This window comes from Nerophis lumbriciformis, linkage group LG38, assembly GCF_033978685.3.
Source record: "Nerophis lumbriciformis linkage group LG38, RoL_Nlum_v2.1, whole genome shotgun sequence".
Taxonomy (NCBI): Eukaryota; Metazoa; Chordata; class Actinopteri; order Syngnathiformes; family Syngnathidae; genus Nerophis; species Nerophis lumbriciformis.
Window position 1 is genome coordinate 14,676,612 of NC_084585.2, and position 26,771 is coordinate 14,703,382.

The following is a 26,771-nucleotide window of genomic DNA, read 5'->3' on the forward strand; positions in this document are numbered from 1 at the left end:
TCTAATTTACTGGCTTTTACCTGTATATATATATATATACCGTATTTTTCGGACTATAAGTCGCTCCGGAGTATATGTCGCACCGGCCGAAAATGCACAATAAAGAAGGAAAAAAACATATATACGTCGCACTGGAGTATACGTCGCATTTTTGGGGGAAATTTATTTGACAAAATCCAACACCAAGAATAGACATTTGAAAGGCAATTTAAAATAAATAAAGAATAGTGAACAACAGGCTGAATAAGTGTACGTTATATGAGGCACAAATAACCAACTGAGAACGTGCCTGGTATGTTAACGTAACAAATTATGGTAAGAGTCATTCAAATAACTATAACATATAGAACATGCTATATGTTTACCAAACAATATGTCACTCCCGATCGCTAAATCCCATGAAATCTTCCTCCCCGGTGTCGCCTCGGGTATGTCCTCTCTTTCTGATGCTCGATCGCCGTTCTTTGCTGCATATTTCACTACGTCCAGCTTGCAATCTGCAGTATATGATTTCCTTTTCGGTGCCATTTTAGTTCAGCCCTTCTCAGTTTTTATAAGTTACCGCCAATATTGATGTGATCCATTTTAATAGCTACGGCAGTAGCATATAGCATATAGCATATAGCAGTTAGCATCCCATGACCCACAATGCACTTCTGCCATGACCCTCCCCCGCCGAATTCTTATTGGTTGACGTGTGAGTGACGATTGCTGACGTGTGTGTGACGATTGCTGCCATATAATTTATATATAATAATTTCACACATAAGTCGCTCCGGAGTATATGTCGCACCCACGGCCAAACTATGAAAAAGACTGCGACTTATAATCCGAAAAATACGGTATATATATATATATATATATATATATATATATATATATATATATATATATATATATATATATGTATACATATGTATATACATATGTACAATGCATATGACAATATGACAGGGTTCCTGAATAGGAAGCCAAATATTAAGATGTTGGAGTGTGTTGGAGTTGATGCCAAAGGGTTATAGACTCTCTTTTGAAATGCAAGGACATGAGTTCAAGTGCCATCAGGGACTTGTTTTTTGCTTAGGTTTTTTTTTCATAGATTTGTGATTAAAATGAAAATCCCTTATTATTACACATTTTCCTGGAACACACTGTACATTTTATGCATATTTCCGGGATATATTTTGAAATGTTGACAGTCATGCACAGTGTGGGTAAGCTTGCCTCATTTGAGCTATGTTTTATTTTATTTTAAATGCTTAAATGCTTTTAAATCCTTACATGCTTTTAAATATAAATTGAGAGCATTTGAAGGAGCCTATATTTCTTAGCTATATTTTTATCTAATCAGATTTATTGGTGTGATGCCATAATTACTAATATCAATCTGATAGTTATCATACACCCGAACAAATTACACATTAAGGCTAAGAGATGAAATGCATGACTACATTGTTCAGTCCCTCCAGAACTTTGAATATTTTTTGTGATTACCGCAGCTTAAAATGCCCACATCAGCTTATTCAGAAGGTTGCCTCAAAAGTTGAGATGTTTAAAGGCTTTTATTTTTTTCAACAACAATGAATCAACTTGTGGTTTTATGAATTTGTTAGCAATGTTTGAGATGTTCCTTGTAACATTAACAGAAAAAAAAACATTGGAATTCAACAAAATGTTGATGTTTTTCTCATTTTATTCCACATAGACCTAAAAGTAGACACTAGATGCCATTAATAGCACCTACTCAGATCTCATTGTCAAATTACTGTACTGTTTTAATACATTTTAACTAATATTAGTCATAATTCATTACAATTATAGAAATATATATCACCAAAGGCTTTGTTATTGTCCACTGTCTGCTCTGTCGTCCTCAAGTTGCAGACATTCTCTGTGTATGTTTTAACTTAAAAAGTGTTTTTCCATCTTAAACATTAATTTAGATCTGCGCGTTAGGAGCCTTTGTGGACTAATAAGAGTTATCTATAGCACTATTTTTTATTTAAATGAGAAACAATGAGAGATTATCATCACACTTCAACTTCTCCTACATGTAAATGCAGCATCTTTGCTAGGTCAGCATTGCAAATGGAGGCTTAAACCGGAACAGGGAGCGGGTTTACGTTACCCGTGAGGACGACAATTGTAACGTTTGAGCAATAAAGAGTTGTTATATCGTTACACATTGTCCTGCTTTGTCTACACAAGAAACCAATCCAGTCCAATCCACTTAATTTATATAACACATTTAAAAAAACAATAGAAGTTTCACAAAGTGCTGCACAGAAGTTAAAACATACATGCGAGAAGAGTCAGTAATATAAAACATTTAACTATAAAAAGAATAAATACATAAAATACATCAGAGAAAATAAAATATACTAAAATCACACAACTCTCATGCTTGTTTAAAAGCCAAAGAGTAAAAATATGTTTTAAGACGTGATTTAAAACTCATTAAAGAGGGAGCCGTTCGAAAAGCAAGAGGGATTTTGTTCCAAAGTTTTGGAGCCACAGCAGAAAGTGCTCGATCACCTCTGGATTTTAATCAGGTTTTTGGGACGACAAGAAGAAACTGATCAGTTGACCTCAGAGACCATGTGGGGTTGTACATTTTTAAAAGGTCTGACATATATTGTGGCGCTAATCCGCTAAGAGATTTAAAAACAAGCAAAAGTATTTTAAAATGAATTCTAAAATGAACTGGGAGCCAGTGAAGGCATGCTAAAATGGGGGTAATGTGTTCATGTTTTTTAGTGCCAGTTAAAAGGCGAGCAGCAGCATTTTGGACTAACTGCAATCGAGTGATTGAGACTTGGTTCATTCCAACGTAGAGGGAGTTGCAGTAATCCAAATGTGATGACATAAAAGCATGGATTACCCGCTCAAAGTCATTAAAAGATAAAATTGATTTAATTTGTGCGAAAAGTCTTAGATGATAAAAACTAGATCTTACAACGGAGTTAACCTGCTGTTCCAATTTAAAATCATTGTTTAACTTAAAAAACAAGATTTGTGACTGTTGGTTTTAAATAAGGCATCAGGGGGTCCAGGTCACTCGGGGGAGCATTCTGTTAGACTTTGGAGTCAAATAAAATGATTTAAATTTAGAAAGTTTACCGCCCACCATGCTTGAAACAATCATACGTTTGGATTAGACAGTTGACGCCTGAGCAGCACTCAGAGACAAGTTTGTTTTGCCAAAATGACGCTGATCGGCCAGAATATTAAAGAAAGTTACGGACTTTGAACAAAGTTAAAAGTTAAAGTTAAAGTACCACTGTGATGAAATTACTCTCTGCGTTTGACCCAACCCCTTGTTCCACCCCCTGGGAGGTGAGGGGAGCGGTGAGCAGCAGCGGTGGCCGTGCTCGGGAATACTTTTTGGTGGTTTAACCCCCAATTCCAACCCTTGATGTTGAGTGTCAAGCAGGGAGGTAATGGGTCCCATTTTTATAGTCTTTGGTATGACTCGGCCGGGGTTTTGAACTCACGACCTACCAATCTCAGGGCGGACACTCTAAACACAAGGCCACTGAGCAGGTAAAGTTGCGGAGCCGTGCCTAAGTTGCGGGAAATGGATTAAACTTGCGTGAATTTTCGCTATTGCGAAATCCCGGAGGGACTGACTGTTTATCACAATGATGCGTCAAGTGAATATTTAGGATGAATTTTCAAGTCCAAGCTATATGAAGATGCGTGTTTATTGGACGTAAGCGTATCTTCTGTTTAACGAGGCAAGGTGTGGCCTAAGGAGAAACTTAAAACTGTCAAAACGTCTGTGATAGATTGTCTTCAAACGCGGGCATATGATTTTCTACACAAGCTTTCTGTGTAAGCATAAACTGAGCTAATCCATGGCTTTGGCACTTGGTGTCAATCAATAATTGGAACCCTTGATTTCACCTCCAGAACGTTCCATTGAGTGTCCAACAGATAACGAGTGATGAGTTTTAAGCTTTGGGAGTCATTTGTGCCATTGCTGGATGCGCCTCTAATCCTAGTCTAAACAGCTCACATCAATTCATCTCTTAAAAGGCGGAGGAAGTGCAGGAGTGTGTGTGTGTGTGTGTGTGTGTGTGTGTGTGTGTGTGTGTGTGTGTGTGTGTGTGTGTGTGTGTGTGTGTGTGTGTGTACAAGTGCAGAAATTAACCAGGGGGGAAATCATTTGTAAAACCCTCCCCTCTGTGCACGGGGCCACAATCAATATTCGAGGCGGCAAACTTAGAACAACAGATGCGTGTGTGCGATGTGGTCCAGGATGGCGGCGACATTAACATGCTGCGTGTGCTTTGCTCGACGCGGCACGCTAGTTCTTGAGCACAAAGAGAGCTCTTGATCCCGAGCACAGAAACACTGCACCGGCCCTTTTTTTTTATTCAGTCTGCAAGGGGAGCAAATAATGACAAACAAGCGGCGTGTTCGGAAAGACAAACTTTTCACTGCTTCTGATGGTGTTGGTGTCCATCCATCCATCCATTTTCTACCGCTTATTCACTTTGGGGTCGCGGGGGGCGCTGGCGCCTATCTCAGCTACAATCGGGCGGAAGGCGGGGTACACCCTGGACAAGTCGCCACCTCATCGCAGGGCCAACACAGATAGACAGACAACATTCACACTCACATTCACACACTAGGGCCAATTTAGTGTTGCCAATCAACCTATCCCCAGGTGCATGTCTTTGGAGGTGGGAGGAAGCCGGAGTACCCGGAGGGAACCCACGCAGTCACGGGGAGAACATGCAAACTCCACACAGAAAGATCCCGAGCCTGGGATTGAACTCACTACTCAGGACCTTCGTATTGTGAGGCAGATGCACTAACCCCTCTGCCACCGTGCTGCCTGGTGTTGGTGTATAAAATAAATAAAAAAACATGTGTCCATGTGACATATTACATGGACACAGAACTTATAGGGCTCAGTCATAACTGCCCAGTCAGGCATTTGAAAAAGCTGTTTGACTAACAGCATAGGAAGTAACGGTATCTACTTGGATTGTTTATTTGCTTTTCTTCTGTTTTGCAGGAACAGTACGTGTTCGTCCACGACGCCATCTTGGAGGCGTGTCTGTGCGGCAACACGGCTATCCCCGTGTGTGACTTCCGAGCCATCTACTACAACATCAGCAGACTGGACCCTCAGACCAACTCCAGCCAGATCAAAGATGAGTTCCAGGTGAGGTCCTAAGGTCATTGACTTGGAAGAAGGAAAAGAGCATCGCTCTCGTTGGCATGACAACTTTGCATCACATATGCAATTGTTTTGGACCGACTCAGACGTCATTCATGTTTGTGTTCAACATGTACAGCACATTCCTTTGCCTATTTTTGGTCAACCACTCCACTTTTGGGTTGAGAGTTTTTTCCTTCTCAGACCTGTAGGGGGAGTTCTTTGAGTATCTGTTATACATAGTGTAGGAATATACATATATATATATATATATATATATATATATATATATATATATATATATATATATATATATATATATATATATATATATATGGGTTAGTGCATCTGCCTCACAATACGAAGGTCCTGAGTAGTCTTGGGTTCAATCCCGGGCTCGGGATCTTTCTGTGTGGAGTTTGCATGTCCTCCCCGTGACTGCGTGGGTTCCCTCCGGGTACTCCGGCTTCCTCCCACTTCCAAAGACATGCACCTGGGGATAGGTTGATTGGCAACACTAAATTGGCCCTAGTGTGTGGATGTGAGTGTGAATGTTGTCTGTCTATCTGTGTTGGCCCTGCGATGAGGTGGCGACTTGTCCAGGGTGTACCCCGCCTTCCGCCCGATTGTAGCTGAGATAGGCTCCAGCGCCCCCCGCGACCCCAAAGGGAATAAGCGGTAGAAAATGGATGGATGGATGGATATATATATATATATATATATATATATATATATATTGTACGGTATACCTGTATTGGTATAGTAACGAGATACTAATGGATCATATTCGGTACTGTACCACTTCTAAAAATAACCGGTACACCACCCCCGGCCCCCGCCGTCGTCACTTCGTGTCATTGTTGGTTTTCGAGTAGACGAGCATGTTCGGCAACGCACAGTCACGGAGTACTTACAAGCAGTGTGTAGACAGAAAAGGGAGAATGGACGCATTTTGGCTTAAAAAGTAAAGATATAGGTGAAGTTATAACACTGAAACACCCTCAGGAAGAGGTGCTTTAAGACATGGCTAGTTAGCTAGCGGCTAAAGTCCACCTACAGTGGGCAGTGTTGTAGCTACTTCTAAATCACTAATCCTTGCCTCCATGGCGACCTATAAAGTAAGTTTCTCACAAGTATCATCCATTGAGGACGAGGAATAGTAATGATACCAAGTACAGGAGCGTATCTAGTCAATACTACTATGATTACGTCGGTATTTTTGAGCATCACAAAATCTATTTTCGTTTTTTTTTTTTTATATTATGTTTATAAACTCAGGAAATACGTCCCTGGACACATGAGGACTTTGAACATGACCAATATATGATCCTGTATCGACTTGGTATCGGATTGATACCCAAATTTGTGGTATCATCCAAAACTAATGTAAAGTATCAAACAACAGAAGAATACATGATTATTACATGTTAACAGAAGTGTAGATAGAACATGTTAAAAGAGAAAGTAAGCAGATATTAACAGTAAATGAACAAGTAGATTACCGGTAATAATCAGTTTTCTACCACTTGTCCTTAATAATTTTGACAAAATAATAGAATGATAAATGATACAATATGTTACTGCATACGTCAGCAGCTAAATTAGGAGCCTTTGTTTGTTTACTTACTACAAAAGACATGTTGTCTTCTAAGTTCCCTATTTTATTTAAGGACAAACTTGCAATAATAAACATATGATTAATGTACTGTAAGAATGTTTGTTAAAATATAGCCAGTAATGCAATTTCTTGTGTTCCCCTTTATTTAGAAAAGTACTGAAAAGTATCAAAATACATTTTGGTAAAATATTGGTACCGGGACAACACTAATGCATGTATATATATATATACACACACAGTATAAATATGTATATATATATATATATATACACATGTATATATATGTATGTATGTATACATATATATATATATATATATATATATATATATATATATATACATATATATATATATATATATATATATATATATATATATATATATATATATATATATATTATGCATAAATATATATTAAACTAATCATATTCCTTTTTAAAAATGGTGATACATATTATTTAAGTACATGAAATAATAAATACATATGTTCTGTTTGAATTGATTTAATTACAGTTATATCATTATACATATAAAGTTATACATTATCATTGTATATTTTTGTATATATATGTTTTATTATTTAGTTGTAATTATGTTTAATATTTTATTAATTAATTTAAATGATTAAGTAATCAATTAATGCATACATCAATGTTTTTTGGGGGTGTATAATTTATCTATATTGTATGTAAACAGTAAAACCCTTGTTTATTGCCTGACCATGGTAAATTAATTTCTGTTAAGTAGGAATAATTCATTATAAATCAAATATTTTCATAGTTAAAGTAAAAAAAAACGTTTTCACAACCTTCTAAATAAGTTTTTTTTTTAACATTTTGAGAGCCCACTAGACATGAAATAACACCCACATAGTCACCTTTACACTCATTTATTCCATAATGCTGCTTGAGGCTGAGCCAATCAGTGACCATGCTACTGAACAGTGGGATCTGATTGGTTTAGTCTCATCTACTCTAGTAGCCAAAACCACTGAAGTATTGATATTTTTATTTCATTTACCCACTTTTTGCCTTAAAATGCTTAATTTAGGCCGTCCAAAAAACATACAAATATGCTTTAAAAAACAAAATCTGCAAAACCGCAAACTTTGAAGCCTGATGCGGCGAGAGACGACTGTATATTGTATGTGCAGACTTGATGGACACCTTGTATTTTCTGCTCTGTTCATTGTAAGAAAGTATTTTTATTTTCACCAGACTCTAAATATAGTGACCCCTAGAGTGCGTCCAGAGGACTGCAGTGTCGGTCTGCTACCTAGGAACCACGACAAGAATCGCAGCATGGACGTTCTCTCTGCAGACCGCTGCCTGCCTTTCCTCATTTCTGTGGACGGCGAGAGCTCCAACTACATCAACGCCGCTTTGATGGACGTAAGGATTGACGCAGCTTGCTTGTGTGAAGGTGTATGTATATGTGTGTGGGTTTGTGTGTGTGTGTGCTTGTGTGAACGCTTACTCACGCATTCCATCTTGACTCCCCCAGAGCCACAAACAGCCGGCAGCATTCATCGTTACCCAACATCCTTTGCCAAACACAATGGGCGACTTCTGGAGGCTGGTGTTTGACTACAACTGCTCGTCCATCGTCATGCTCAACGAAATGGACGCCACACAGGTACGCCAACGCATCGTGAAACAAGGCCATGGCTACGCTTGCTCGAGGCAAACATTTCTTTTGAATGTGAATTTGTATAATCATTCAACCTGTCATGATTCACTTAAATAGGATTATAAATATGTCAAGTTTCCTTTTACTCTATAGTGTATAGTCTGATTAATGTAGGATTTTTAATAGTGGATCATAATAATATATATTCATTAGAGATGTCTGATAATATCGGCCTGCCGATATTATCGACCGATAAATGCATTAAAATGTAATATCGCAAATTATCGGTATCGTTTTTTTTATTATCGGTATCGGTTTTTTTTGGGTTTTTTTATTAAATCAACATAAAAAACACAAGATACACTTACAATTAGTGCACCAACCCAAAAAAAACTCCCTCCACCCATTCACACTCATTCACACAAAAGGGTTGTTTCTTTCTGTTATTAATATTCTGGTTCCTACATTATGTATCAATATATATCAATACAGTCTGCAAGGGATACAGTCCATAAGCACACATGATTGTGCGTGCTGCTGGTCCACTAATAGTACTAACCTTTAACAGTTAATTTGACTAATTTTCATTAATTTCTAGTTTCTATGTAACTGTTTTTATATTGTTTTACTTTCTTTTTTATTCAAGAAAATGTTTTTAATTTATTGATCTTATTATATTGTATTACTTTTTTCTAAAAGTACCTTATCTTCACCATACCTGGTTGTCCAAATTAGGCATAATAATGTGTTAATTCCACGACTGTATATATCGGTTGATATTGGTATCGGTTGATATCGGTATCGGTAATTAAAGAGTTGGACAATATCGGAATATCGGATATCGGCAAAAAGCCATTATCGGACATCCCTAAAATTTATTATGATTTTTATAATTATTATTTTGGTGCATGTCCTGTGGGTTAAGCCTCCCCGGTCTTTAAAACCTAGTGATACTGCTGTTTTGAACTTTAATCAAGGTTCCTTGAAAGCACCACAATTATATGCTATGTGATGCAAAAGTGAAACAAACCCCGGATTGCGAACGCCGCCACCACGGAACGTCTCCACCGTCCGACAATCCCCGTTCTGATGCGCATCGTTGCAGCTCCGCATTCCAGCGAAGTAGCACGTACTTTTACGAGATCTTGCGAATCACATAACAAGGGAAGTTGTAGTAAAGTGACCCACAAACCGTTTATTCTGTCCTACCAGAGGAGCAGAAGCAAATCAACTTGGTCCTGCCATTTGAGATACGTAAATGCAGCTAAATGGCAACATTGCGGAATGTCGCAAGCTTTGCCAAGCATCAATACCAAAAGGCGGGCGTCTGTGATGGCACTGACTTGACTTGACTCGTGGAAAAGACGACAGTTTTGCCTTGCAGAACAACTACTTTATTTTTCTATTTGTAGTAAACAACAACACAACTGTCACATCAACCCTGGAGAGCGTTGCACAAACACACCTACACACACACCCCAAAGCTGCCACAAATGATTGGAGAATGCGGAAAAAACTGTGGACACTTTGTGATTTGGATAACATCAGACCATCTGCCCTGCAGAATGAATTTGAGGACCAGCCATAGCCAATTAACAGTGAAAAGCATTCTTTTCACATATTTCAGCATATTTTCACTCACATAAAAAACATTCTAACTTGGTTGGTTTCCCTGGCTTCGAAGGACAATGCGGCGATGACACAACCATCTCCCTTTTTGTCTCTCATGGACACACACCTGTCGTTGTTGACTTTGGACTGACTATCGGCTGCACAACACCAAGGCCGCGGAACAAAGACACGCGGCAGGCTTACACACACACATGCACCTACAAAAAATATACGCCACACACACATACCCCACCCCTCGCCCAACGCCCTTGATGCGAATCCTTTAGGGGTGATGGACGGCTGGGCAGCACCTGAAGAGCTGCAGCCCGGCACCGTGGCTCCCACTACCTCCCCTCTGTTGCTAGTCTCGAGATGTTGCAATATGTGCTTTGCTATGGAGTTTTTTTCCCACTCCAGACTGGGCCCCTTTAGGAGCCCAGTCTAGATTGTATTTGTTACTCATCCTCCCCCAGCGTTGACCTTTTTCCCATCTTTTATGGGGCGGGGCGCCTTGTGGCGACCCGTCAGCGTTCCTGTTCTGTGTCCCTGTACACTGTTTGTTTGTCTAATCTTGAACGGGTTTGTGCTGAAAACAAAGTTTCATTGTACTTGTGCAATGACAATAAAGACCTACCCTACCCTACATGCACACACACACATACACACACACACACACACACACATACACATACACACACACTCACTCCCCGGCTTTCCCGGTCCCCGTATCCGCTGGTATTTGACACAGGCCTCGAAATAGCTGTCCAGGATATGCCTGTAATATGATTCTATGATTTTGGACCTCCAGAATCAGTATGTCCTCATCCATTTGTGTCAAAGAGCCTTTGACAAGTTCGACTTCAGGTCTGTCTTCACCCATTAGGACGTTTCAAAGTGTAAAATTGCATTCGCCTTGAAAATTGAGTATTTTATTTTAAAAGGAAAACTGGACAATATATGTTGTGTTTGTGCATGACTTCCTGTCCCACACAAACAGATTTGAGCTAAACTAATTTTTTGTGTTGCTCCATCAGGCGAATATAGAAGTTTTGAGTTAATTTAGCGCGGGGATGCTTTACAACACTGCAGCGGGTTCAGTGGCGGTAGAAATCGACACATTGACTTGAATGGGAAGGGAAAGAGTCCTTTGTCGTGGTGACAGCGTTCCGCAGCTGTTACGCATCCAGTGGAAATCCGGGGTTAATCAAGACTTTGCTCGATGTTGCCACAAACTTATTTATTATGTTTTTGCCTTTCTTCTATCACCTCATCCTGGTTCCCAAATGTGGGAGCTGTGAGTTAATACATGAATGTGAGCTTTGACGACGTAATGAGTGAACACTGACATGGTCCATGCCTAATTTGTTGCTATAGAACAGGGGTGTCTAACTCATTTTAGATCGGGGGCCACATGGAGAAAAATCTACTCCCAAGTGGGCCAGACTGGTAAAATCACGGCACGATAACTTAAAAATAAAGACAACTGCAGATTGTTTTCTTTGTTTAAAAATAGAACAAGCACGTTATGAAAATGTACAAATCATAATGTTGTTGTTGGTTTTTTTTACACTAACATGTTGCAGTTAGTAGTATTCTATCTTTATTTGTCAGTGTTTATACTTTCTGAATAAATGATGTGATAATGTTCATCAGTCAACTCATTGGGGTTGATTTTCAATTTATCAAGATAAAAAAAAAATATCAAAATCAAATTACAGGATGTTATTTGTGTAGTTTGATCATTTTCCTTGACTGATGTACTGATGATGCATCATCTACAAAGATTCAAATAATTGCTACTGTGACATCTGGTGGACACATTTAGAACAGCGGTTTCTTTCATTCAAAAATTTGGTCTCATTTTCATACTTAGCAAACTCATCTCGCGGGCCGAATAAAACCTGTTCGCGACCCCCTGCTATAGAAGGAATGAACCATTTTTGCAAGGGGGTGTAGCTAATGTTATACATTCCTGATTTGAGTAAAACAACGTATTATCTGAACTTTTACGACTTCTATGCCCTGCACCAGGCCTTTCTCCTCTCGAATGCAATTCATGCCAGCGAGCACTTTGCACTAAATAAATCATCAGAACGTGTCAAAAAAAAAAAAAAAATCCATAAAGTCAGCAGTAAATGTGACTAACATTATTGTACTCCTCCTCCACCTCCTCCTTCTCTTTTAGTTGTGTATGCAGTACTGGCCGGAGAAAAGCTCGTGTTGTTATGGTCCCATTCAGGTGGAATTCATCTCAGCAGACATCGACGATGACATCATCAATCGCATCTTCAGGATCTGCAACATGGCCAGGGTACGTCTCCCAGTTGGTCGCCACACATATTTGTCACACAGCATATCAAACTAGGCCAAGTGAGTCTCTGGAGGACCCCCTGTCCTCTTCCGTCCTCCTCGTCTCATTGTCCTTTCAATCAATAAGGCTCGCACTTTAGCGGCGCCCTGTTGTCGGCAGACTCCAGTGTTGCCTCATCAACCCGCCGCCCCCGCTCTCCACATTCAGCACCTCGCCGGTCGCACACATCGCCAGCGGAGCGTGAAATAGTCGGAATCATAGCCAGCCGGCCGCCAAGCCATCAGGTGCAGAGAGGGGAGGGTGTTATAAAAACCACAGGCTCCAAACATTCCTCACGGGGAAGGGGAGAAACATAAGATACGTGCTGCCTTCGTCTTAGCCCGCCACGGAAAATCGGCCTGACAGCGGCGGCAGAGTTTTTCTATTTCAGTCCGACGGATGCCAACATGCCTCGGGCCCAGTCGAGCAAAAAGTGCCGTGAAATTGAATTAAAGGTTTCCCGGATAACAAAAGACGTTTAGTGAGCGAACAACAAGCTTTTTCGACGTGCAAAATGAATCATTTCACTCAAAGTAATTAAGGAGGAAATAAGATGACTGCCGCTGGCGTCACTTTGACATTTTTACTGAGGAAGCAGCGGTTCCCTTTCTTCCGTCTTTTAGCGCTTTTATTTTTCCACAATTTCTTTTTTGATTTTCAATTTTTGGTGAAAAAAGGAGATAACAAAAGACATACACATCAATGTCAGCTACACAAAATAAGAAAGAAACAAAATAAAATAAAATAAAAATGAACATTACACACATCCACATTGTATTATAATGTAGGTGGCTCTGTACCCCATTGCCTGATATAGTCCAGTAAAGGTTTCCACATACCTTCAAAGTCCTCTGCCCTCCCCATACTTGCCAACCCTCCCAGATTTTCCGGTAGATTCCCGAAATTCAGCGCCTCTCCCGAAAACCTCCCGGGACATATTTTCTCCCGAAAATCTCCCGAAATCCAGACGGACCTGAGTGACGTGTCGACAGCCTCTTTTCATATGAGGGGCCGTTAGGGACATTATTCAGAATTACCTCTTACATACACTACTGAAATGCTCTCACACAAACAACTGAAATCGTTTTCTTTTATACACACTACTGAAACACTCTTATAAACACTACTGAAATGCTCTTACATACACTACTGAAATGCTCTCACATAAACAACTGAAATGTTTTTCTTTTATACACACTACTGAAACACTCTTATGAACACTACTGAAATGCTCTTACATACACTACTGAAACACTCTTATAAACACTACTGAAATGCTCTTACATACACTACTGAAACACTCTTATGAACACTACTGAAACACTCTTATAAACACTACTGAAATGCTCTTACATACACTACTGAAATGCTCTTACATACACTACTGAAACACTCTTATAAACACTACTGAAACACTCTTACATACACTACTGAAACACTCTTATAAACACTACTGAAATGCTCTTACATACACTACTGAAACACTCTTATAAACACTACTAAAACACTCTTATAAACACTACTGAAACACTCTTACATACACGACTGAAACACTCTTATAAACACTACTGAAACACTCTTACATACACTACTGAAACACTCTTACATACACTACTGAAACACTCTTATAAACACTACTGAAACACTCTTATAAACACTACTGAAACACTCTTATAAACACTACTGAAACACTTATAAACACTACTGAAACATTCTTACATACACTACTGAAACACTCTTATAAACACTACTGAAACACTCTTACATACACGACTGAAACACTCTTATAAACACTACTGAAACACTCTTACATACACTCTTATAAACACTACTGAAACACTCTTATAAACACTACTGAAACACTCTTATAAACACTACTGAAATGTTTTTGTCTCACGCACACACACACACACACACACACACACACACACACACACACCTGGAATTATTTTTCACTAGTATGTATAAACGGATTTCACCTGCTTGTGTGTGTGCTTTTTACACGTGCGTGTGAGAGACAACAATTTCAGTAGTATGTGTGCAAAGATTTCAGTTATATGTATGAGCGCATCTTACCAGTGTGTATGGGAGCATCTTACCAGTGTGTGTAAGAGCATTTTACCAGTGTGTGTAAGAGCATCTTACCAGTGTGTGTAAGAGGATCTTACTAGTGTGTGTGAGCGATGTTGCATTCCGGTTCAGGTCACCAATAATCCCCGCCCCTTTTCAGATGTTTTTTTTTTTTTTTTTTTTTTAAAGCCAAGTTGTGGACAAATGTCTGCCGACAAGTAGCTTAACCGAGGTGGGAGCTCCACTTCATAATTTGAGGGCTTCAGCTGAGAATATAAGAACACTTTCAATGCAACAAGGGTCGGGCTGCCGCCGTGTGTCGCCCCTGCAGGACGCGGCACCTGAGCGGCCACACAGGTGCAGCCTTTCTCCTCCCGACAGCCAAGCAGCCTGGAGCAAATGTTACCTTGCGAGTTTACACTGCACATATGCAACGTTTCAGTTCATGGACATCGAAGCAAGAGGAGGAAAAGGTAATTAGACATTATTTATTTCTAAATGATTGTTGAATCCCACGAAATGTAAGGCGACATGGCATTGTAGTGCGCTACAATGGTAACATGTCAAAATGTGAGTCACGTCGTGGTACGTCAGTAGCTGATCAAATACTAATGATAATGGATTACATTTATTTAGCGCTTTTCTATCGACTAGATAAGGGGTCCCCAAACTACGGCCCGCCAAAGTCCAGCATCCGGCCCGCTGGAAAAAAATATTTTGTATTATTATTTTCAATCTGTCTTTTCTAATCCATATTCTGGTGTCCCCTAGCCGCTCAGGCTAATCATATTGTCTAAAAATGCATTTCCCTGTATGACTTATATTGTCTTAGCTGTTTTCGTGTGATCTGATTGTTACATTCTTATTCCAGAGTCAACAAAGACGGAATAAACAACCTCTGGATTCATGGAACTTCTCTGCACACAAATATATTAATTGGAATATTCAATACATTTCACATAGAAACATTGTGATTATTATTTTCAACAGTGTGTTGAAAACAACCTTTTTTGGCTCAGAAAGGTTCCTTATGTCTTATTATTCATATGCTTTCAATACTTGTCGGTGTGTAATTCTAGACATAGATGTAAACATTAATGAGACAACAATGAACATTTTTCAACAAGTGAACCCACTTGAAAATGATGGCAACTATGGAATAGACATTTCCACTTCAATTCTGCACTTTATTCAGTGAACAAGGGAATTATAAGGTTTGTTAAAATGTTTTCTTCACTTGTGCAGTGTATTCTGCAAATTAACATTTTGTTTAAACATTTTGTAAAAAATAAATAAATAAGGAACCTGTTATAGACGGCGTGGCGCAGTGGTAGAGTGGCCGGGCACAACCCGAGGGTCCCTGGTTCAATCCCCACCTAGTACCAACCTCGTCATGTCCGTTGTGTCCTGAGCAAGACACTTCACCCTTGCTCCTGATGGGTGCTGGTTAGCGCCTTGCATGGCAGCTCCCTCCATCAGTGTGTGAATGTGTGTGTGAATGGGTAAATGTGGAAGTAGTGTCAAAGCGCTTTGAGTACCTTGAAGGTAGAAAAGCGCTATACAAGTACAACCCATTTACCATTATTTATTTATTTATCATTTATACAGAACTGTATGAAGTTGCCCACTTTATTATTGCAAATATCAAAATAACACTGCGATACGTTTGTGCTGTGAACATTTATCTTTCTACCGTTGAGGTTTTGAAGTTATTTTAAAATACATGTTCTGACTAGTAATGTCATCCAGCCCCCATTATCACACACACTTTGTGAAAATCTCCCCAAACGTTTGTGATACACAATGTTTTTGTTTGTGATTATTGTATTTAGGTTTGGGGCTAGGTGTAAATATTAACACATTAACTTAAACTATAATTTTGGACCCAAAAAATATTCAGCACAAACAATTGGGACACGTTTGGGAAGATTTTGAGGAGGTGGGGGGGCTGGATGACATCACCAGTCAGAAAATATATTTTGGAATAACAACAAACTTAACAGCACAAACACTTTTTTTTTTACAGCACAAACCAATGGCAGTGTTGTTTTAATATTTGCAATGGTAAGGGGTTTGTGCAATAAACTTAAGCCAGGTGTCATACAAGGTATATGTTCAGCGTATTTGTTTACATTTTAGCTGTCCAAACAAGTATATGTTAAAAGACAGTTTGGCAAGAATATAAAATGTGCCGTCAAAATACCCGGAGGGAACCCACGCAGTCACGGGGAGAACATGCAAACTCCACACAGAAAAGATCCCGAGCCCGGGACTGAACCCAGGACAACCGTATTTTTCGGAGTATAAGTCGCACCGGCGTGGCGCAGTTGGGAGAGTGGCCGTGCCAGCAACCTGAGGGTTCCTGGTTCAATCCCCACCTTCTATCAACCTTGTCACGTCCGTTGTGTCCTTGAGCAAGACACTTCACCCTTGCTCCTGATGGGTCGTGGTTAGGACCTTGCATGGCAGCTCCCACTATCAGTGTGTGAATGTGTGTGTGAATGGGTTAATGTGGAAATACTGTCAAAGCGCTTTGAGTACCTTGAAGGTAGAAAAGCGCTATACAAGTATAACCCATTTATCATTTACCGGCCGAAAATGCATAATAAAGAAGGAAAAAAACATATATAAGTCGCACTGGAGTATAAGTCGCATTTTTTGGGGGACATTTATTTGATAAAACCCAACAGCAAGAATAGACATTTGAAAGGCAATTTAAAATAAATAAAGAATAGTGAACAACAGGCTGAATAAGTGTACGTTATATGAGGCATAAATAACCAACTGGTATGTTAACGTAACATATTATGGTAAGAGTCATTCAAATAACTATAACATATAGAACATGCTATACGTTTACCAAACAATCTGTCACTCCTAATCGCTAAATCCCATGAAATCTTATAAGTCTAGTCTCTTACGTGAATGAGATAAATAATATTATTTGATATTTTACGGTAATGTGTTAATAATTTCACACATAAGTCGCTCCTGAGTATAAGTCGCACCCCCGGCCAAACTATGAAAAAAACTGCGATTTATAATCCGAAAAATACAGTACAACATGTGTCTGGGCCGGTACGCTGTTTGTATGGTGAAAAAGCGGATGCGTCGACAGGTTGTAGAGGCCGCTAAAAGCAGTGCCATGACGGCACGCCCTTAATGTTGTTGTCCGGGTGAAAATCAGGAGAAATTCGGTAGAATGGTTGCCCCGGGAGATTTTCAGTAGGGGCACTGAAGTGTTATTTTGATATTTGCAATAATAAAGTGGGCAACTTCATACAGGTCTGTATAACAGGTTCCTTATTTATTTATTTTTTACAAAATGTTTAAACAAAATGTTAATTTGCAGAATACACTGCACAAGTGAAGAAAACATTTTAACAAACCTTATAATTCCCATGTTCACTGAATAAAGTGCAGAATTGAAGTGAAAATGTCTATTCCATAGTTGCCATCATTTTCAAGTGGGTTCACTTGTTGAAAAATGTTCATTGTTGTCTCATTAATGTTTACATCTATGTCTAGAATTACACACCGACAAGTATTGAAAGCAAATGAATAATAAGACATAAGGAACCTTTCTGAGCCAAAAAAGGTTGTTTTCAACACACTGTTGAAAATAATAATCACAATGTTTCTATGTGAAATTTATTGAATATTCCAATTAATATATTTGTGTGCAGAGAAGTTCCATGAATCCAGAGGTTGTTTATTCCGTCTTTGTTGACTCTGAAATAAGAATGTAACAATCAGATCACACGAAAACAGCTAAGACAATATAAGTCATACAGGGAAATGCATTTTTAGACAATATGATTAGCCTGAGCGGCTAGGGGACACCAAAATATGGATTAGAAAAGACAGATTGAAAATAATAATACAAAATATTTTTTTCCAGCGGGCCGGATGTTGGACTTTGGCGGGCCGTAACCAGCCCGCGGGCCGTAGTTTCGGGACCCCTTATCTAGTCGATAGAAAAGCGCTAAATAAATGTAATCCATTATCATTAGTATTTGATTAGCTACTGACGTACCACGACGTGACTCACATTTCGACATGTTACCATTGTAGCGCACTACAATGCCATGTCGCCTTACATTTCGTGGGATTCAACAATCATTTAGAAATAAATAATGTCTAATTACCTTTTCCTCCTCTTGCTTCGATGTCCATGAACTGAAACGTTGCATATGTGCAGTGTAAACTCGCAAGGTAACATTTGCTCCAGGCTGCTTGGCTGTCGGGAGGAGAAAGGCACCTGTGTGGCCGCTCAGGTGCCGCGTCCTGCAGGGGCGACACACGGCGGCAGCCCGACCCTTGTTGCATTGAAAGTGTTCTTATATTCTCAGCTGAAGCCCTCAAATTATGAAGTGGAGCTCCCGCCTCGGTTAAGCTACTTGTCGGCAGACATTTGTCCACAACTTGGCTTTAAAAAAAAAAAAAAAAAAAAAAAAAACGTCTGAAAAGGGGCGGGGATTATTGGTGACCGGAACCGGAATGCAACATCGCTCACACACACTAGTAAGATGCTCTTACACACACTGGTAAAATGCTTGCATACACACTGGTAAAATGCGCTCATACATATAACTGAAATCTTTGCACACATACTACTGAAATTGTTGTCTCTCACACGCACGTGTGAAAAGTACACACACACGCAGGTGAAATCCGTTTATACATACTAGTGAAAAACAATTCCAGGTGTGTGTGTGTGTGTGTGTGTGTGTGTGTGTGCGTGAGACAAAAACATTTCAGTAGTGTTTATAAGAGTGTTTCAGTAGTGTTTATAAGAGTGTTTCAGTAGTGTATGTAAGAGTGTTTCAGTAGTGTTTATAAGAGTGTTTCAGTTGTGTATGTAAGAGTGTTTCAGTAGTGTTTATAAGAGTGTTTCAGTAGTGTTAATAAGAGTGTTTCAGTAGTGTTTATAAGAGTGTTTCAGTATTGTATGTAAGAGTGTTTCAGTAGTGTTTATAAGAGTGTTTCAGTAGTGTATGTAAGAATGTTTCAGTAGTGTTTATAAGAGTGTTTCAGTAGTGTTTATAAGAGTGTTTCAGTAGTGTTTATAAGAGTGTTTCAGTAGTGTTTATAAGAGTGTTTCAGTAGTGTATGTAAGCTAGAATTCACTGAAAGTCAAGTTCTTATATATATATATATATATATATATATATATATATATATATATATATATATATATATATATATATATATATATATATATATTAATGAACTACTTGACTCCTCCCCTCTTAACCACGCACCCAACCACCCCCCCACTCCCCCCCCCCTCCTCCTCCTCCTCCCCAACCTCCCGAAATCAGAGGTCTCAAGGTTGGCAAGTATGGCCCTCCCTCCAACATTGTAAGTCAGTTTTTCCAATGTGACATAGTTTGCCATTCTTTATTCGTAGATGTATTTATGGTACATATTTTTTTTCTAAAATAATGCAATCAATCTATTGGCCTACAGTAGTCCAAAGTCAATCAAGTAAGTAAGTATGTACATTTTATTTATAAAGCGCTTTTCACAGATAAAATCACAAAGCGCTTTACAAAATATATGTAAAGTAATACAACAATTGAATTTAAAACAACAGGGGCAACATCATAAAAAGGATACAAAATTATACTTACAAGGTGCATTAACTAAAAGCTTTAATAAAAAGAGAAGTTTTCAAAAATGTTTCTTAAAAGTTTCAACACAGTCAAGATCACGGAGGGACTGGTGCAAATTGTTCCAGAGTCTGGGAGCTATAGCCTGGAATGCCAGGTCTCTACGGGTTTTAAAACACGTTTTTGGGCTCTTTAGAAGACCCTGGCCTGAAGACTGGAGGTTCTGCCCTGAAGAGTAGGGGCATAGAAAGTCAGTGATGTACTGAGGGGTCCCACCATGCAACGCATGGAATGTCAGGACTAAAATCTTAAACTCAATGCAGAATTTAACTAGAAGCCAATGAAGACTGGGTAAAACGGGGGTGATATGGGCTGTTCTGGGTGCACCGGTCAAAAGTCTGGCAGCCGTATTTTGTACAGTTTTAAGTTGACTTGTTGAAGAGAGTGAAGAGAGAATTGCAATAGTCAATGCGAGAGGAAATGAACGCGTGAATGATCATTTCGAACACAATCAAGGTGAATTCCCTGGCACAAACTACAACATATTTCGGGTAGATCTCCTAGGCAAAAAGTTTTGCTTGCTGAGGTACATTTACTCTGAAAATGTTGGACATGATCCGGCCCATTTCTGTCCAATATCTTTGTCATTTAGGGCCTGTCTAAACACAGTGAAACAAAGTATCTTGTTCTTTTACACATTAAGTACAGGTGTCTGAATTATCAGGAGACAAGCTATTCAACTTAACATGTGTTATGTAAGTCCTCATCAACTACTTGTATTGTAATATTCTCATTCTTGTGTTAATTGTTTGTTTCTGGGCCTTGACCTACTCAGTGGCCTTGTGGTTAGAGTGTCCGCCCTGAGATCGGTAGGTTGTGAGTTCAAACCCCAGCCGAGTCATATCAAAGATTATAAACATGGGAACCATTACCTCCCTGCTTGGCACTCAGCATCAAGGGTTGGAATTGGGGGTTAAAAATCACCAAAAATGATTCCCGGGCGCGGCACCGCTGCTGCCCACTGCTGCCCTCAACTCCCAGGAGGTGAACAAGGGGTTGGGTCAAATGCAGAGGACAAATTTCACCACACCTAGTGTGTGTGTGACAATCATTGGTACTTTAACTTAACTTTAACTTTAACTTAAGACATGCTCTATTCCAATCCTCTTCCAACACATTTTCCACAAAGTCTGAGTTAAATGGTAAATGGTAAATGGGTTATACTTGTATAGCGCTTTTCTACCTTCAAGGTACTCCAAGCGCTTTGACACTATTTCCCCATTCACACACACTTTCACACACACATTCACACACTGATAGTGGGAGCTGCCATGCGAGGCCTTAACCACGACCCATCAAGAGCGAGGTAGAGGTGTCTTGTTCAAGGACACAACGGACGTGACTAGGTTGGTAGAAGCTGGGGATCAAACCTGGAACCCTCAAGGTTGCTGGCACTGCCACTCTCCCAAATGCGCCACGCCGTCCCCTTCAATGCCTCTAATTTGTCAGTAGAAGATTCATCACGATAAGATACCAAAGCTAAGTAATACAATGAAATTTGGCCTTTTTCCGTAAGTTGTGCATTTTTGCTAACAATTTGCACATTATTTTAGTGTCACACCCCATTAAACGTATGGGTTGAAAGGAAGAATGTTCTGTAGAGGGTTTGCCTTGCTTTAAAATCAATGTTATAATTGCCAATAGGAATGAGTTCGAGAGGGTTTCATTTTGAAACGATCCATTAAACATATCTAACATTGGAGCAAGTAACTTGTCTTTGAACTTTTTATAACATTCAGTGGGTAAACCGTCTGGTCCAAGCACCTTACCGCTCTTATTGCTTTGAATTGCTTCTGAGATTTGTTCAATAGTTAAATCACGATATAATTCCATTTTTTTTATCGTGTGTTAATGTTTGAAATTGATATAGATCAAGAAATTTGTTTTGTTCGTCTATTGTTTTAGATGGTTCTGATTTATATTACAATTGGTAATACTCTTTAATGCTGTCATTTATTTCCAGTAGATCCTAGTTGTGTCACCGTGTGAGGTCCTAATGCAATTGGTCTTTCCAATTGCATCTTTTTAATTTGACAAGATAGCAGTTTTCCAGCTTTCTCTACTTGATCGTAATAAGTCTGCCTCAACCACAAAAGACCAACAAGTGCTACTTTGTCAGCTGACAGTGTGTTATATTTGGTTCTTAGTAGCAGTAGGTCTTTCTTTTTCTTTAACAGAGTCATAGTTCGCATTAAGGTTTATTTCCAAGTCTTTAATTTACCTTTCTAAAGTTTCCTTTATTTTCTTTTTTCCTTTGATTTCATACTTGTATAGCTAATTAGTTCCCCTCTAATGCACGCTTTAAATGCCTCTGATCTTATACTTGTGTTGGTTTCATTTGTGTTGAATTCAAAGTAAGTATCAACTGTATTCCCTACGTGGTTAACAAAGCCTGGGTTTTGTAGCCAACTCACACATAAGCGCCAATTTGGCGGTGTATGAAAACATTTCTCGATATGCATTATTAGTGAGATAGCAGCGTGATCACTAATCCCTATGACATCATACCAGCATGCTTTAAGTTTGAATACAAGCTCTTGTGATACTTAGACTTAGACAAACTTTATTGAGCCACAAGGGAAATTGTTCCACACAGTAGCTCAGTTACAAAGGATGGAAAGGATAATACAGGTATAAAGTAGACTAAAAATGTACCATAGTAGCAATATAAAATATAACATACTGTATATGTAATATGTCCATATTACATATACAGCATATAATATATAGTGATATATTATATTATTATATTATATTATATTTGTATATAATATATACAAAATATAACAAATCGCTATGTGCAATATTACAGTATATATAACAGCTGCAGCAAAAAAAAGGGCAGCATAAAATAGAGAGTAGATCCAGCAGAAAATATACGTTCTTGAAGGAGTTCTTGAATCGAACACTGTGGGAATGAAGATGAAGAAGCCTGTTAGAGTATGAGCTCCGCTGTCCCTCAATTGTCTGGTGGAGTGGGTGGGCCTCCAACTGAGTGCTAATAGTTTGGCCGGCTTTCCGGATCAGTTTGTCAATCCGGTTAAAGTCCCTTTTGCTGGTGCTGCTCCCCCAACAAACCACTGCAAAGTACAGGGCACAAGGAAATAATCAATGCGAGAGCGAGACCTAAAACACAGCCGAGTGACAAGAATATTCTTTATTACTTGGATTATGCTCCCTCCATATCTCAACCAATTTAAAATCAGCTATGCATTGTTTGATTAATTTTCTAGTTTGAGCCTAGGTAGTGTCGATGCCCGTAGAGCGAACCAACTGTGGATCTAGAGTGCGATTAAAGTATCATCCAACAATACAACTGTCATGTCTTTTGATCATGTTTTGTTTGGCTATGTTCTGTTTGGTTTTTGGAGTCTTTTAGTTTCTGTTTACGCTCCATTGTTTTTGTCACCATAGCAACCCATTAGTTTTCACCTGATTCATTTGGACTCACGCACCTGTTGCCAATCATGTCACTATTATTTAAGCCTGTCCTTTTCTGTTGGTCAGCCTGGCGACATTACCTCTGATACCCATGCTACCCTTGTTACCGGATGATACCCTTGATATCATAGTCCATGCCATAGTTCTTGTCACAGTAAGTGTTCATTTGTTTCATGTCCATAGTTTTGCCTTTGTGCTAGTTTTTTGTTGTCATAGCCACGTTTGTATCTCCGCCTTGTGCGTGCCTTTTGTTTGTTCCTTTTTATAGTAAAATTAAAATATGTCTTTACCTTCACGTCGTGTCCAGTCAAGTCGTTTTGCATCTTGGGAAAACAATCCCCCCAGTAATTTGCGTCGCCATAGTCCACGCCATGACAACAACTTCCGTGTAATGTAGACAAAGTAAGAAAAAAAATCTTTAAAAAATTTAGGATTATCCTCATTTGGTTCATATATGCTTACTAAATTCAGTTTCAGTGAAATTAGGCTGAGATGAACAATTACTTGTATTGTTTTGGTCACTTGAAACGGTATATCTTTATGAATCAAAATAATAACGCCCCTAGCATAATTGTTGTACAATGCATGTATCACCAGGCCAGGTCAACGATTTTGGACCTGTTTATTGTCTGAGGGTGTGAAGTATGATTCTTGTTAAAACACTATCTTTGATTTAAGACATTTAACTCTTGTTTATAACCTGCTTCAATTTGCCGTTACATCTGTAAGTGCAAGTTAAAACTCTACTATGCAAAGTAAAAGCCATTTATCAACAACACCCAGAAACGCTGCCGGCTTTGCTCTGCCCGAGCTCATCTAAGATGGACTAGCCCCCTAACATTCCAACTAGTCACCTGAATATTTTTAAAATTAGGAGTTTTCCTATTCTCCATTAAGTATTATTAATGAGACAAAAGCTATCCTTTACATAGACCATTGCTTTGTGGAGTGTGGAGTAATGTAACAAATAATTGGACATATACACACAAAAAACATACATTTGACACTTAAAGCCCCCCTTACTCAGAGTTAACCGTTGGGCTGGTGCTGATCCACCTAATCGAGGACTAGCTACAACTATGACAACCCAACCTCCCCCTCAAAAAAGGTGGATAGAAGTGCGTCCCCACACGTTGTAAAATTGCACATACTATTAACCCTTAGTATTCGTATTATTTAAACCGTAACAAATAAATACACTTTAATAATAAATAAAGACTTTGTTGTAGTGGCACCGGGCTCTCACCACAGTGTTTTGACTAATTTGGAAGTTCACTTTGGAGATAGGAATAGGTGTATCTTCCCTTTGTGGAGGACTCTCACCTTGCAGTGATCATAGGTGAATCCGCAAAATGTTTTTTTTCTCGGCAAAGACTTCCCTGATGTTGCTGAAGTCCTTGCGTTGTTTCATGGTTTCTGCAGAGAGGTCCTCTGGTTTCGCCGAAAGAAGGACCGAAAATATAACGATAAATGTCAACATTGTGTATGTGGTGAAAGCTTCATTTATGATCGCTGCCTAGGGCAAAAGCTTTTAGGTTTTGTTCACGTTAGCTTTCTTTTATTTAGACATTCTAAGTTGGCGCTTTACGAAACACTCGTAGCAAAAATACGAATAATATCAAGATAATACTTACATTGGGAAATAATAAACATTAAAAGTATATCAAACAGACCTTTAACAAAGTGATCACTGCAAACTCATGCATGCTTCGACTCTGCTCCACTGGACTGGAGTGTGTGCTACTTTTCTGGTCGTCGTTTCCACAAATCTTGCACTTTTCCGCCCTCGTGATAACCTCTGGAGGAACTCTGAAGAAACAATTATCCTTTCCGCGATTTGAACGAATTGTACAGCCGAAAACCCAGAGGTGGGTAGAGTAGCCAGAAATTGTACTCAAGTAAGAGTACTGTTACTTTAGAGATTTATTACTCAAGTAAAAGTAAGGAGTAGTCACCCAAATATTTACTTGAGTAAAAGTAAAAAGTATGTTGTGAAAAAACTACTCAAGTACTGAGTAACTGATGAGTAACATACACACTCATATCATAAATATATATATATATATATATATATATATATATATATATATATATATATATATATATATATATATATATATATATTGTATATATATATATGTATATATATATATATATATATATATATATACACATACATACATACATACATATACATAGATATATACAGTTTATTATTTATATGTATTTATTTTGCTGTTTTGTTTACATGTTAAAGGTGTTTTAATGAATATACATGCATGTTTAACATATAGATTCCTTTCTTTCATGAAGACTAGAATATAAGTTGGTGTATTACCTGATTCTGATGACTTGCGTTGATTGTAATCAGACAGTAGTGATGATAACGTCCACGTTTTCAAATGGAGGAGAAGAAAAGTTCCTTCTTTCTGTCTAATACCACATGAAAGTGGTGGATTTTTGGCATCTTATTTGTCCAGCTTCCATATTCGTTTTTATACACTTTACAAGAAATATATTGGCGTCAAACTCCGTAGCTTGCCAGCTTGTTTGCGCTGGCTTTCGGAGACTCTTGTTTTGAAAGCGCAGGCGCGATGGAGCGGCACTTTTATTGTGAAGACAGGAACGTCCTCATGTGCGGTCAGTCTTTAGGCTTTGGACGGGATGTACGGTGGAAATAAAAAAGTATATTTTTTCCTTCACACTTTTGATTGATTGATTGGAACTTTTATTATTAGATTGCACAGTACAGTACATATTCCGTACAATTGACCACTAAATGGTAACACCCCAATAAGTTTTTCAACTTGTTTAAGTCAGGTCATGTGACCACCTGGCTCTGTTTGATTGGTCCAACGTCACCAGAGACTGCATCTGATTGGTGGAACGAAGTGAAACGTCACCAGTAAGGCAGGCACTTTGAAGGTCTGTCTGACAGACCAAAACAAATAAAGTGTGCATTAACAGATCAATAAAAATTAGTAGCGAGTAGCGAGCTGAATGTAGATAAAAGTAGCGGAGTAAAAGTAGCGTTCCTTCTCTATGAATATACTTAAGTAAAAGTAAAAGTATGTTGCATTAAAACTACTCTTAGAAGTACAATGTATCCCTAAAGTTACTCAAGTAGATGTAACGGAGTAAATGTAGCGCGTTACTACCCACCTCTGCGAAAACCACACAAGCATAGGACATTTGTTCTTCAAGAAG

General features: G+C 38.8%; 1 protein-coding gene across 9 annotated transcripts in view; it reads left to right on the top strand.

The window, feature by feature from the left end:
* Positions 1–26,771, top strand: part of ptprt (protein tyrosine phosphatase receptor type T) — a 555,785-nt gene that overhangs the window by 515,354 nt on the left and 13,660 nt on the right. For all 9 annotated transcript variants that reach the window (XM_061932272.1, XM_061932263.1, XM_061932264.1 and 6 more), the window contains 4 exons: positions 5,027–5,176; positions 8,006–8,179; positions 8,292–8,423; positions 12,214–12,339. In XM_061932272.1, coding sequence (XP_061788256.1) covers positions 5,027–5,176; positions 8,006–8,179; positions 8,292–8,423; positions 12,214–12,339 — 582 coding nt within the window. The remainder of the gene's footprint in view (positions 1–5,026; positions 5,177–8,005; positions 8,180–8,291; positions 8,424–12,213; positions 12,340–26,771) is intronic.